This window comes from Rhipicephalus microplus, chromosome 2, assembly GCF_043290135.1.
Source record: "Rhipicephalus microplus isolate Deutch F79 chromosome 2, USDA_Rmic, whole genome shotgun sequence".
NCBI lineage: Eukaryota > Metazoa > Arthropoda > Arachnida > Ixodida > Ixodidae > Rhipicephalus > Rhipicephalus microplus.
This window is the reverse complement of record NC_134701.1, coordinates 188279082-188292004: the sequence shown is the minus strand read 5'-3', so window position 1 is coordinate 188292004 and position 12923 is coordinate 188279082. Positions and strand designations below refer to the sequence as shown.

The following is a 12923-nucleotide window of genomic DNA, read 5'->3' as shown; positions in this document are numbered from 1 at the left end:
GTACATCGCTAACATATTCGTCAGGGTACGGTTGAGGTGTTCCGTGAGGCCGTTGGTTTGCGGATGGTACGCTGTAGTGAACTTGTGGTGGGTAGAGCAGGATCGCAGGAGCTCGTAGACTACTTTAGATAGAAAACAGCTGCCGCGGTCGGTGATCAACTGACGAGGAGCACCATGACGCAGAATGATGTCATGAAGAAGGAAGTCGGCTACATCAGTAGCGCAGCTGGTGGGGAGGGCGCGTGTAATGGCATACCGCGTTGCGTAGTCGGTAGCAATAGCAATCCACTTATTAGCGGTGGCCGACACGGGAAAAGGTCCTAGAAGATCGAGGCCGACTCGGAAAAATGGCTCATCTGGTACATCAATGGGCTGGAGGGTACCAGCAGGTCTCAGAGCAGGTGTCTTGCGGCGCTGGCAGAGGTCGCATGCCGCAACGTACTGTCGCACAAAACGGTAGAGGCCAGGCCAAAAGAAACGGCGGCGAATGTGGTCATGCGTGCGTGACACCCCTAGGTGTCCAGCGGAGGGGGCATCATGCAGCTGGGCCAAAACGTCTGAGCGAAGATGCGCAGGAACAACGAGTAAAAGCTCAGCACCATCAGGGCGGGCGTTGTAGCGGTGCAAGATGTCGTTGTGAAGAACGAACAGTTGTAAGAAGTGGTCAGGGTGGGGAGAGTGCAGACCATTGATAATAGCACGTAAAGAGGGGTCGCAGCGTTGTTCAGCAGATATGTCGGTGAAGTCGGTAATTGAAAGAACGAGGGCATCTTGCTCATCTTCCCTCGTGTCAGGGGGATCAACTGGGTAACGGGACAAGCAGTCGGCATCCTTGTGAAGTTGTCCGGATTTATAGGATGCGGAAAAAGTGTACTCTTGTAAGCGCAGCGCCCAGCGACCAAGGCGTCCCGTAGGGTCCTTGAGTGAGGAGAGCCAGCAAAGCGCATGGTCATTATCATCATCATCAGCCTGACTACGTCCACTGCAGGACAAAGGCCTCTCCCATGTTCCGCCAGTTAACCCGGTCCTGTGCTTGCTGCTGCCAATTTATACCCACAAACTTCTTAATCACATCTGCCCACCTAACCTTCTGTCTCCCCCTAACCCGCTTCCCTTTTCTGGGAATCCAGTTAGTTACCCTTAACGACCAGCGGTTATCCTGTCTACGCGCTACATGCCCAGCCCTTGTCCATTTTCTCTTCTTTATTTCAACTATGATATCCTTAACCCCCGTTTGTCCCCTAATCCACTCTGCTCTCTTCTTGTCTCTTAAGGTTACACCTACCATTTTTTTTTCCATTGCTCGCTGCGTCGTTCTCAATTTAAGCTGAACCCTCTTTGTAAGTCTCCAGGTTTCTGCTCCGTAGCTAAGTACTGGCAAGATACAGCTGTTTTATACCTTCCTCTTGAGGGATAGTGGCAATCTACCTGTCATAATTTGAGAGTGCTTGCCGAATGTGCTCCACCCCATTCTTATTCTTCTAGTTACTTCAATCTCGTGGTTAGGCTCTGCGGTTATTACCTGCCCTAAGTAGACATAGTCCTTTACAACTTCAAGTGCACTATTACCTATCTCGAAGCGCTGCTCCTTTCTGAGGTTGTTGTACATTACTTTCGTTTTCTGCAGATTAATTTTAAGACCCACCTTTCTGCTCTCCTTGTCTAACTCCGTAATCATGAGTTGCAATTCGTCCCCTGAGTTACTCAGCAATGCAATGTCATCGGTGAAGCGCAAGTTACTAAGTATTCTCCATTAACTCTTATCCCTAACTGTTCCCATTCTAGGCTTCTGAAAACCTCCTGTAAGCACGCGGTAAATAGCATTGGGAAGATTGTGTCCCCCTGCCTTACACCCTTCTTGATTGGTATTCAAGAAGGCTGTAAGGCAGGGGGACACAATCTCCCCAATGCTATTTACCATGCGCATGGTGGTCCGTAATAACTGAGAATGGTCGGCCATACAGGTACGGTTGGAATTTCGCAATGGCCCAGACCAGAGCTAAGCATTCGCGTTCTGTGATGGAATAATTTTGTTCCGAGCGCGACAACAGTCGCCTTGCATACACGACGACGCGGTGCATGCCTTGTTGCCGCTGCGCCAGCACTGCGCCTATGCCGTGGCCACTGGCGTCAGTACGAAGCTCCGTGGTGGCAGATGGATCGAAGTGTGCTAGGACTGGTGGATTGGTGAGATTGTCAACGAGCGACGAGAAGGCGTTTGCTTGCTGTTGGCTCCAGGTGAATGCGACATCCGTTTTGAGGAGGCAGGTTAGAGGACGGGCTACTTCAGTAAAACTTCTCGACAAAACGACGGAAATAGGAGCACAGTCCCAGAAAACTTCGGACGTCCTTGGCTGAGCGGGGTGTGGTGAAGTCGCGAACTGCTCGGACTTTCGCAGAGTCTGGTTGAACGCCCGCAGCGTTAACAAGATGGCCGAGTACGCAGATTTGGCGTTGCCCAAAGCGGCATTTGGACGAGTTAAGTTGCAAGTTGGCACGTCGAAAAACATCAAGCACTGTGGACAGACGGGTAAGATGGTCGTCGAAAGTAGTCGAAAAAACAATAACGTCGTCAAGATGGTCCACTTCATGCCTCGAAGGAGAGAGTCCATCATGCGCTCAAATGTCGCGGGGGCATTGAATAATCCAAAAGGCATCATCTTGAACTGATGAAGTCCATCAGGAGTCACGAAGGCCGTCTTCTCTCTGTCTTTGTCGTCCACAGCGATCTGCCAGTAGCCTGAGCGAAGGTCTATTGAAGAGAAATATTTGGCACCGTGCAAGCAATCGAGTGCATCATCTATGCGCGGTAGGGGATAGACATCTTTCTTGGCAATATGGTTGAGATGGCGGTAATCAACACAGAATCTCCAGCTATTGTCCTTCTTTTTAACAAGTACAACGGGTGAGGACCAGGGACTAGATGAGGGTTCGTTTACGCCCATATCAAGCATTTTATCGACTTCTCGCTGTATAATAGCACGCTCCGGGGCTGACACACGGTAGGGTCGTCGGCGAATGGGTCGAGCGTCACCGGTGTCGATGCGATGGGTTACCACGGATGTCTGGCCCAAATTACGGTCGCCGAAGTCAAAGATGTCCTGATAAGAAGCAAGCACACGGCAGAAAGCAGAGACTTGTTCAGAGGTGAGCTTTTCAGATAGCATTGGCTTGAAAAGGTCGGAACAGGAACGTGACGAGAACGACGTTGATGAAAAATCGGGTGGCGAATCGGTGGTTAGGGCGGAAACTGTGTGGTCGACCAGTGGTGTCAGATGCGCAAGTGACATGCCGCGAGGAATCACTTGCGCTGAGAAGCTGAAATTGAGGACCGGAAATGAAGTTCGGTTGTCCTTAACGGTTACCACCGTGTTGGGGAGTGCAACATTGCGTGTCATGGCCACGTCAGAAATTGGGGCAGCAACATAATCACCATCGGGTACTGGAGGATATGGCGAGAGTTGGACTTGGACTGCGGCTTGCGGCGGAAGTCTGAGGAAATCGACAGAGCGTAGACGAGGTGGGCTGGTAGAGACGGTCTCCGAGAAGGATGGTAGTTCGAGCCGAAAAAGACCTTTGGAACAGTCAATGAGCGCAGCGTGTGAAGTCAGAAAGTCGAGTCCAAGGATGAGGTCATGAGGGCAATGTTCCAGTACAGCGAACAGAACTGAAGTTTGATGCTCAGAAATTGTTAATCGCGCAGTGCACATTCCAAGCACAGCAGGAGTACTGCCATCTGCTGTACGAACGGTAGGTGCAATCGCAGGCGTCAGAACTTTTTGGAGGCGGCGGCGGAGGTCTGAGCTCATCACAGATATTTGTGCACCGGTATCAATAAGAGCAGTTACAGTTACAGCAGTTACTCCCACTGGTCGGGAGTAATCAGAGGATTTGCAGTCTGAGTCGTGTATGCAGCGTCACCTCCGGGGGCTGCACCGGCTAGTTTTCCGAGCGACGGTCGTAGGGATACTGAGAACGGCGGGGTCGGGGCGAGCAGGACTGACGACACACGGGCGATGGCGAGCGGCTGGTCCGACGTTCTGGATTAGGCTCTGCACCGTCTCAGCACGGTAGGACGGGGCATAAGGTGCACGTTCAGAGCGAGGCCGCCAAATATAAAAGCTCGGTTGAGGTGATGAGGTCCAATGGCTGCGGCAATGGCGAGCGATGTGTCCTATCCGATGGCACGTGAAACATATGAGCCGATCATCATGAGTGCGCCATTCAGCTGGGTTTCATCGTGGCGCGCACGTGCGGTTCGGAGTGGCAGCCGCAATGACTGGAGCCGAGCTGGAAGTACCAGGGGCATTTTGATGAGGTGGCAAATGCCTATATTCGCGATCTTTTGGCGAACCACGGCCAGTATTATTGAAACAGCATCGAGGTTGTGTCCTGGCGCGCTGACGCTAGACATAGCGGGAGCCATAGCCTCGAGTTCCCGACGGACTATTCTGGTGACGTTTTCTGGCGCTGGTGGTTGTTGTAGTGTGGGAAAATCTTTGCAAGAGGACGTAGCCGCCGTGTTGGGAAGGCGGTCCAATCGGTGAACTATGCGCCTACTTTTTGCCTGTTCGAAGCGACGACATGCTTCGATGACCGACTCCATCGTCGAGCAGTCCTTGCACAGGAGAAAATTGAAGGCGTCATCCGCAATTCCTTTCAGGATGTGTCCGACTTTGTCCTCGTCGAGCATGTCCTTGTCGACCTTGCGGCACAAAGCCAACACGTCCTGGATGTACGCGATGTACGGCTCTGTGGATGTCTCGGCACGAGTCGCAAGCTCTTTCTTTGCGGCCACTTGACGTCCGATAGGTTTCCCAAACAGATAGCGCAATTTCTGCTTACAGACGTCCCAGCTAGTCAACTCTTCTTGATGTGTCTCGTACCAGAGTTTTGCTGTGCCATGCAAGTAAAAGATGATGTTCGCCAACATGAGCGTCGGATCCCAATGGTTGCTGCTGCTGACACGCTCATATAGAACCAGCTAGTCATCGACGTCTATGCCACTTGTGCCGTTGAATGGGTCTGGGTCACGAGGTTGCACCACAACGATCGGCTGCGGGGCTGATGGATCTTGTTGACATTGAGTAGCCTGGTCAGTCATCGTGGTAGCTGCAATGCGCCGTCCGCTGCGAAGATCCAGCTCGTTGGGCTGTATAGCGAGTGGTACCCCGCACCTTCAACCAATGATGTTACGGGGAATAAAGTATACACTGGCGAGCAAATGCGTACTGGCGAATATACTGGCGAGCTAATGCGTACAACGCTGCTGCAGTCCGAGCGCGTTCACTTTCAGCACTTCATCGTCGTCATCCTCAGGCATCTACTTAGCCCGTGACAATATCAACAATTTATGTTCCTCTCTGCGAACTGGGCGTTCCGGAAACACAAGGCAGGAAATTGCTTTTTCTCATCCTATAATCAGATAATAACTGGTCTATAAGCGCACCTAAACGGCTTGGAGAGTAGTTTTTGTGTTCACCCTGGAGCTAAGTTTCAACCGAACGGAAATTAAAAGGCGTGGAGGGAGTGAGCGAATCAATTTGCCGTTCCATGATTCTGTTCTTGGCAAGAATGGGGCACTCTATAGGCTGGCTTGTGTAACGCGATGTTGCATTATTTTGTTTTGTTACATAGCGAAACTGTCTCCGTATAGAGTATCTTTAGGGACGGCCACCATGCATGACAAACCCATAAAACGCAACCAATAAGGACTGTATTAACCGTAGACAATATAGTGTCTATCGCCCATCCTTTGCAATCACGCAGCCCGATGGCCGCCGGTATGGGATCGGGACCATGCCTGCAGCAACAACACAGGGATGCGGCCTCATATTCGTACATGCTGCACGACACCCTCGGCTTAGGCGCCTACTCCAGGGCCTCGGCCAACCCGGCTGGCCAGGGTGGCATCGCGGGAGGGCATCCCGCCGCGTACGCAGTCAGCGGGGCCAGCCCTCATGGCGCCGCAGGTAGGTCCTGTGAATTTCTGCTTTTCTTTAGTACAGCCCACCACGTGTCACGAAATTGCGTTGAGGCGACATCGATGAGTGCAATATATGTTTTAACACGTCTTCGCCAGGAGGAGAAGAAAACGCTTTATTAACGCCATGAAATGGGCCAGGTCTGGAAGGGGCCAGGGAAGAGGGAGATGTGCCCTCAGGTCGCTTTAGGTGGCCAGAAGTGCATGTATGTCGGCGACCCTATGCTGCACAGCGCATGATTCAGAGTAAGTCTTCCAGTCGTGAGCTGCGTATAGAGCAGCCATACCATCGCTAATGTTGCTTGTTCACACAATGAGGGTATAGGTATACGATTGAAGTCGGCTCGCCGACTCGAGCACTGACGGCACTGGCGTAAGGCTTCACCCTGATCTTACAGGTGTTGAAACTACGCGCACTACTCATTACTGCAACCGCTGGCCCTTCACAAGAATTATAGTGCTTCAAAGCTTTTATGACCGGACAAGATACCCGACCATAAAGCCCATTATAGTTAAAACTTTCGGTGCATAGGCGCCATTTGCGACATGAACATTGCTTCAAATTAGAACAAGCATGGTCGCACCATCAAGAAGTTGCATGCTAAGAAATTTTGTATACTCCCAGACGACAGCGCGAATCGGTACTGTTAAGAGAATACATATTTTGCATTACCATGCTGGCCAAACGGCTAGAATTATGTAATTGCTCTTTAATGCTATCGAATCCTATTGTGGGGAACAACTGAAGAAGTCGCCAGGCCCCGTCTAGACGACCGACACGCGGCAGCCGATTGCTTTCGCGACCGGGGAAACACTGTCCCGCTTGTGTTCTCGGGCGCGTTCTCGAAGCTGGCATTCACTTCACTACATTACTACACAAGCTACACTATTTCCTTCTAACTCAGCGTGACGAAACACGAGTTGCACCCCCCCCCCCCCTATACAGGATCCGGCCGATGCCTATGTATCACACGTCTACGTTTGTGGTCGTATAAACAGTATACTCGTTTCAATAATATAAGAGGTTAGGAACTAGAATTGCGGAGAGAGAGTGAATTGCACCTTGGATCAGATCACTGCATCTGCTCACAGGGTGACGAAGGGGAGACACCTACCGAAAGGCTCAGAAGAGCAGTGAAATAAGTCGAATGCCTTGTGCTATCTCAGAGCAAAGCCCTGGGTCATCGAGTCGTGTGCTAAACGCCCGGCAACTATCGCCGGGAGAGCGCAGGCAATGCGCACCAACTTTTTTCATCTAGGGACCTTAGCACCAACCATCATTGCCGCAGATTTCACTGCAGCCCCGAGTTCTCAACAAACATGGCCTGTTTTGAGATATGGTGCATCTTAATGTAACTAGACCTATAGAGACTTTAGTGCATATAATGTTACCCCTAGACAGACGACGCAGGGCACTACATGGCAACCGCACTTTCTCTGTGCTCGAACGCATACTATCCTTGAAAGGCATTCTTGCAGTCGTCTCTTTCTTGTAGTCAGCCGCCTTGCTAAACGGCGAATTGGTGGCGTCCTCACTTTTGTCAATGCGACAAGTTCAGGGTGTGATGACTACGGGAGTGCGACTGCTATGCGAATGAATACAGCATTTCCTACAGTTTGGTGCCTGCATACTGTTTGTGAGAAATGCGCCTGCACCTCTGATCTCTCTCTGGTTAGCTCTGCTGCACTGCATCAACATACTTATGCACCACTGCAGAATCAGTGGTTCTCAGTGGTCTCGAGCATATGTCATCGCTGTCTTTCGCTATGCGCAGGTGTCATCTCTCCAGGCGTGACGGTGCCAGTGCAAGTCCCTGGCCAAACAACCGACCTCTCGGTGCCGTCCAACTATTGGCCCCGACTGCAGTGACAATGGCCCATGGTTGGGTACCCGACCGACCTGAGCCTCGCCAAGGGTAGCAGGTCGTACGCCAACCTCCAGGACCACTTCCCGGCCACTTGCGCCAACAAGGACTAGTCGCGCTACATGCGCCCACAAAGGAAGCTTGGCTTCACTCTTCTAGTCCGCACGAATTCTTGCCAGCAGCGCACAGCAGAACTCTGATGAACGGTGCAGGAAACGTGCGTGCTCCTTCTTGCAGAAGTGTGAAGCAGTGGCCATGTTTTGTGATGGTGTGTGCAGCTGCTCTAATAGCAGACCCGTATTCTTTTCCCTTTAATGACCACCCATGACCATCTTTGTGTAAACAACAAAGGGTTCAATATGGCATGCAGCACATAAAATGTTGTGCTAATGTCAAGCCGTTTAGCGCAGGACTTTGGAATCTTTGGAATCTCTTGGCACTGATGCTTAATATCGCAAAGTTTCTCAAGGCTACAAATTAGATGGGCATTTTAACGCCACCTTGACAGGCCTCTTAAATTCTATTAATGAAACTGCACCATGGTTGAACGGCTCTCTACAGACTGTAAGCCAGCCTTCCCCTGATCTATATATCGGCACGAAAGGCAAAGTTTGCAGCAATGCACCCATGCGAAAATCATGAGCGATTTGGCACTACTATAACGATTTGTGATGATGAAGCAAGCAGATGGACAAAGTAGAACATGTGCTGGCAATGGTTGTGTTGCTATGTGTTGTGAATATGCATTGGCAATAGAACATGTGCTGGCAAGAAGTAACTGCACAAACAATCACAAAGCAACTCTGCTGCCTTCACTTGCTGTAGTCTTCAACGCGTGTCATGAACACTCCAAACACGTGTGCCTCGACCACCGCTCGTCGAAGCCGCATTGGACGACAAGACCAGTCGATGCTGGCAAGAGCTACCAAGATTGCTACTGAATATAAGGACCTTTGTTCTAGTCGACCACACTTGTGAGCGCCCCAGTTCTTTCTTTCTGTTGTTCTTAATGTGTCACTTGACTACTCCATCTACTATCTTCTAAATGGGCTGTCTCGGTTGTTGTCAATGTCGTCAATGCAATCAAGCTGCAGCTCGTCTTCCTAGGCCAAGAATTCTCGACGACAAGTTTCTCGGGCAGTGCAAACACAACCCATCCGTCACTAACCTGCGCACACAACACTGTGTTGACACTGCAAATGCAGTCCAACTGACAATATGTGTGCTCTCATAGGCGAGTGAATGAAATACTCGCTACACTGCCCTCATGATCCAATGTGACACCAGAGTGAAGTTTTTGTTTGTTTGTTTGCATTTAAAGCAGTACAGTTGTGGCGTCTTTTCTGTTTCCTTTGCCTCGCACATCTGAAATGCCAGAGTGTTTGCAGTGTTGCCAGAGATGGCTCGAGACTGTAGCATTAATTTGCACACCATATCGGCAGCTTGTTGTTTTGTGTCATCTGTGTGGACCTTGGAAAGTGATGTTTTGAAAAGCTTGTACAGAACTGTACTGAAGAACAGAATAGGCGCACACTTTAGAAATGTCAAGAGGCATACTTTTATTATAGCTCATCCCAAAGAGTTTTCGGTAAAGACAAGAAAAAAATAAAAGAACACAGTGAGCGTCACTCTGCGATGCCTTCTGCTGTCACACTTTCTTCGTCAGCATTGGAAATCAGGAGGCATAAGGCCACAGATTGAGCTATTGCAGCTTGTCTCAGGTGCACACCAGACCCAAGGTACAGCTTCTCGTGCCATGCCTGCTTAATCAAAGAGTTGTGTTGTGACCCTACCTCCCAACTCCATATTAAAAACACGAGTGGAAGAAAGCTCCAAGGAAGAAAGGAATTCGGGCTGAATTGGCAAGAAAAACAATGAGTGTCATGTATTCAGCATCAACAAACAAAGTATATTATTACTGTCACCTTACACAATGTGATCAAAATTATATTCCGATTCTTATCTGGCACATAAATTTTCATGCGACATGATAAGCCAGCTCCTTGTCAGGGAGAGATAAGAAAAGGTGGCACCTCATAGCTGCAAGGTGTAAAGGTTATTGCGCTCTGTATGAGCGACACCATACGCTGATCACACTGCAAAGTTATGCAGTGGCGCTGATCGTTGCATACTTTTTAGTTATTGGGGAAAGAATTAGGCTTTTCATGCAAGTGTGCATTGCCCCCACTTGCTTGCTTTCACCCACAAAGTTACTTTTGAAGTTATTTTTTGTTGAAAGCAAATGGAGCCGAAGCGCACTTGCAGGAACAGCCAAACCATTTCCTAATAACTAGAAATCATGTCACTATTAGCACTACAATACTACCTGGCAGTGCCGGTGGCCATGCGCTCACATGGTGTTACATGCAACAGTACTCTTTTTCAGTCTCAAACATTTGACTACTCATTCCATTACAAACATAACACTACTTGCAACCGTTCTGACTAGTGCAGTGTAAAATATAGCCATATAGTACACAACTAACGGCGACGTGTTCTGTCACTCAGGTATATGCTGTGGTGTCTTCACGTCCCGCCGGAAAGGCTAAATGTCGTATCCGCAAATGAAAAAGATGATTTGATCTCTTTTCGAGTCCTTGAGGTGGGCAACTGGTCTACGGCCCATGCATCAACACTGTTGTTACACAATTATAATAGGAAGAATTTGCCACATAAGCGCACTTTCACTTCCATGCCTTCAAGATGTTGGTTAGCGCTAGAATAAAATGTTAACCAGTGACGAGCATTGCTCAAGTGTGGGGTTCACATCACTCAAAGAGCAGCGCTGCCCTCCACATCCCATGATTTGTGGTTGGGTGTTGGGTGCAGCAATGCTTTAGAGATACGGGCTTTCGATGAACGATGCAATGGCACCTATGAGGAACAGCCTCGCCTCAATCAATATGAGTTGTAGCTAGGCGGTGGTTCGTAGGGGAGCGCATTGCCAACTATGCTCCCTCCTTACAATGAACACACCCTCCTTACAATGAATATTCCCAGATACCTTATAGATCCACAAGCTACTAATGCATAAGTCTCATATTTTAACTGTCCTTCATGGAGCAAGAAAAGCTGTACTAGTATGTATGAAGCAACTACGACACAAAACGAAAAGTTACCATTTGTCCAGCACATGCCGGTACTGTCGGCACTCTAATGCATTATATCAACGAGATAAAACAGCATTGAAAATCAAGAGGCCTAATGCCACAGACTGAACCATTCTCCAACATTTAAAACTTCTATTGAAAGAAAAAACTTTTGCGCTCGCAAACACAGGCGCTAAGCCCCCCTTTATAAACTAGTGAGGGCATACATTGTTTCTGGCTGTACAGTATAGTTTAAAAATACATATATATAGTTTAAAATTACATATAAAGAAAAAAATACCAAATCCTAACCATTTCAATACAAGCTTTACTATTTTTTGTACTGAACACTTGCAGATAGCCAATATCGTGTGCCTAATAGAATTTTTATGGGCATCTTAAAATAAAACTACAACAATAAAACGACTACAGTTAGCCGCACTTTGTATGAGTGTAAGTAGCAAAGTATTATGAGTATGAAAACTCGATGGGGCGCTACATGGTGCTTGCAACAGGCCGATACTGTCTTGCAAAGGCGTGTCGGAAACAATTTCACACGAGCATTAAATTTTAGCTCCTTGGGGCTAACTATACCATAGAGTCACTCATGGCGTAAACACGACTTATCCCAATTGCTGGTAAAAACGAGGAGCAAGGCAGTCGGATGTGGGCTATTATTTTTCTATTGTATTTGAATATGCACTTACAGAGTTGCATCTGTGGTTTATGGTAAGTCGGATACATTAACAATGCAAGGGTTTTTGGTTTATGGCCTAAATATCTCATCACACAATTACCACCTTATGAGAAGCAGTAGTTCGTTTTTTGATTGCTGAAGCTACAATGCGAAAGCGCTGCTCAGAGCATCCTCTTAAAGGACTACTGACAGAAAATTAGGAAACTGAGATGCTTGTGTTGTTTGAATGAACCAGCATGCGGGCCCACTTCTGACCAATTATTAGTTGCAACCATTGCTCATAAGATATTTAAAAATAGTTTTACAGTAAGGGTGCATGCTCATCAAAGTATTCAAATCCAATCGACATTCTCTGTGGTTGGACGTCGACAAGGGCCATCGCGTAACGTTGCGGAGGTCAAGCAAGTATTGTTGGTGTCAGAGGACATTTGCAGGACACGCATAGTACCCAGACTGGTACCTAGCGAGGGCCATTACACGTCACCCCTCTTGCTTTCTTGTTAGATGCTCTCAAGGTGGTTTTGGCAGCACATGCCAGAAATGCTTTTCTTATTTATGAGGGGGACACACTCGAAGCACACACATAATTTCATTTTTCACCACTCGCGAGTCCCCCTGTTTGAGAATGGCACATTCAGTGTCCATTAAGTTTCAACACACATAGCCTCAGGAGCTGGCCCACTGTGGGGCACTTGTTTCTTACTGTATTTAGGCAGGCCTTTGGAACTTATGCAAAATCGCTCTGAATTAATGATGCTAGCATTAATAATTATGTGACAATATAATGCATCACAGTCTTTACAATTCAATTTCGGCATTACTATACTCAAAGCTACAAGTTACTGCAAAAAAATTACCAAGGAGAACTTTTGCTGTCAGGTGTCTATTAACCATAGCACCAGAAGTATTCCAGGTATTTTAAATGCACAAGTGAAAATTTTGAAAATCAGCAAACATGAATGCCACTATAAAAACATGAAAAATACACTTTTTCATTTAGCGGACCCATCTTTCAGAGTGAAGGCAACTGTGTTACTGGCCTGGTAGCCACCCGGAATCAAGGATCGTCGCACAACATTCAGCACCACATAGGACAGTGATGTGCCCAAGTACTGGTCTGCTGCTAAGATGGTGCAGTAGCCACCAAGTAAGGAGCAAGACAGCACACTCAACTGCAAAATAAAAAATAAAAGGGAGACAAAAAAGCAACTTCAGATACTGTGGATAACCTGCAGGGCATAAAGCAAAGCCCAGTGACACCCCTACTATTTGTAATACAGCAGTACTGT

General features: G+C 48.2%; 1 protein-coding gene across 2 annotated transcripts in view; it reads left to right on the top strand.

Annotated features, from left to right (window-relative positions):
• LOC119170547 (paired box protein Pax-6) overlaps positions 1–8241 on the top strand; it is a 66788-nt gene extending 58547 nt beyond the window's left edge. For both annotated transcript variants that reach the window (XM_037421737.2, XM_075887152.1), the window contains exons 8-9: positions 5770–5972; positions 7759–8241. In XM_037421737.2, coding sequence (XP_037277634.1) covers positions 5770–5972; positions 7759–7853 — 298 coding nt within the window. In that variant the 3' untranslated portion in view covers positions 7854–8241. The remainder of the gene's footprint in view (positions 1–5769; positions 5973–7758) is intronic.
• Positions 8242–12923: the final 4682 nt, after the last annotated feature.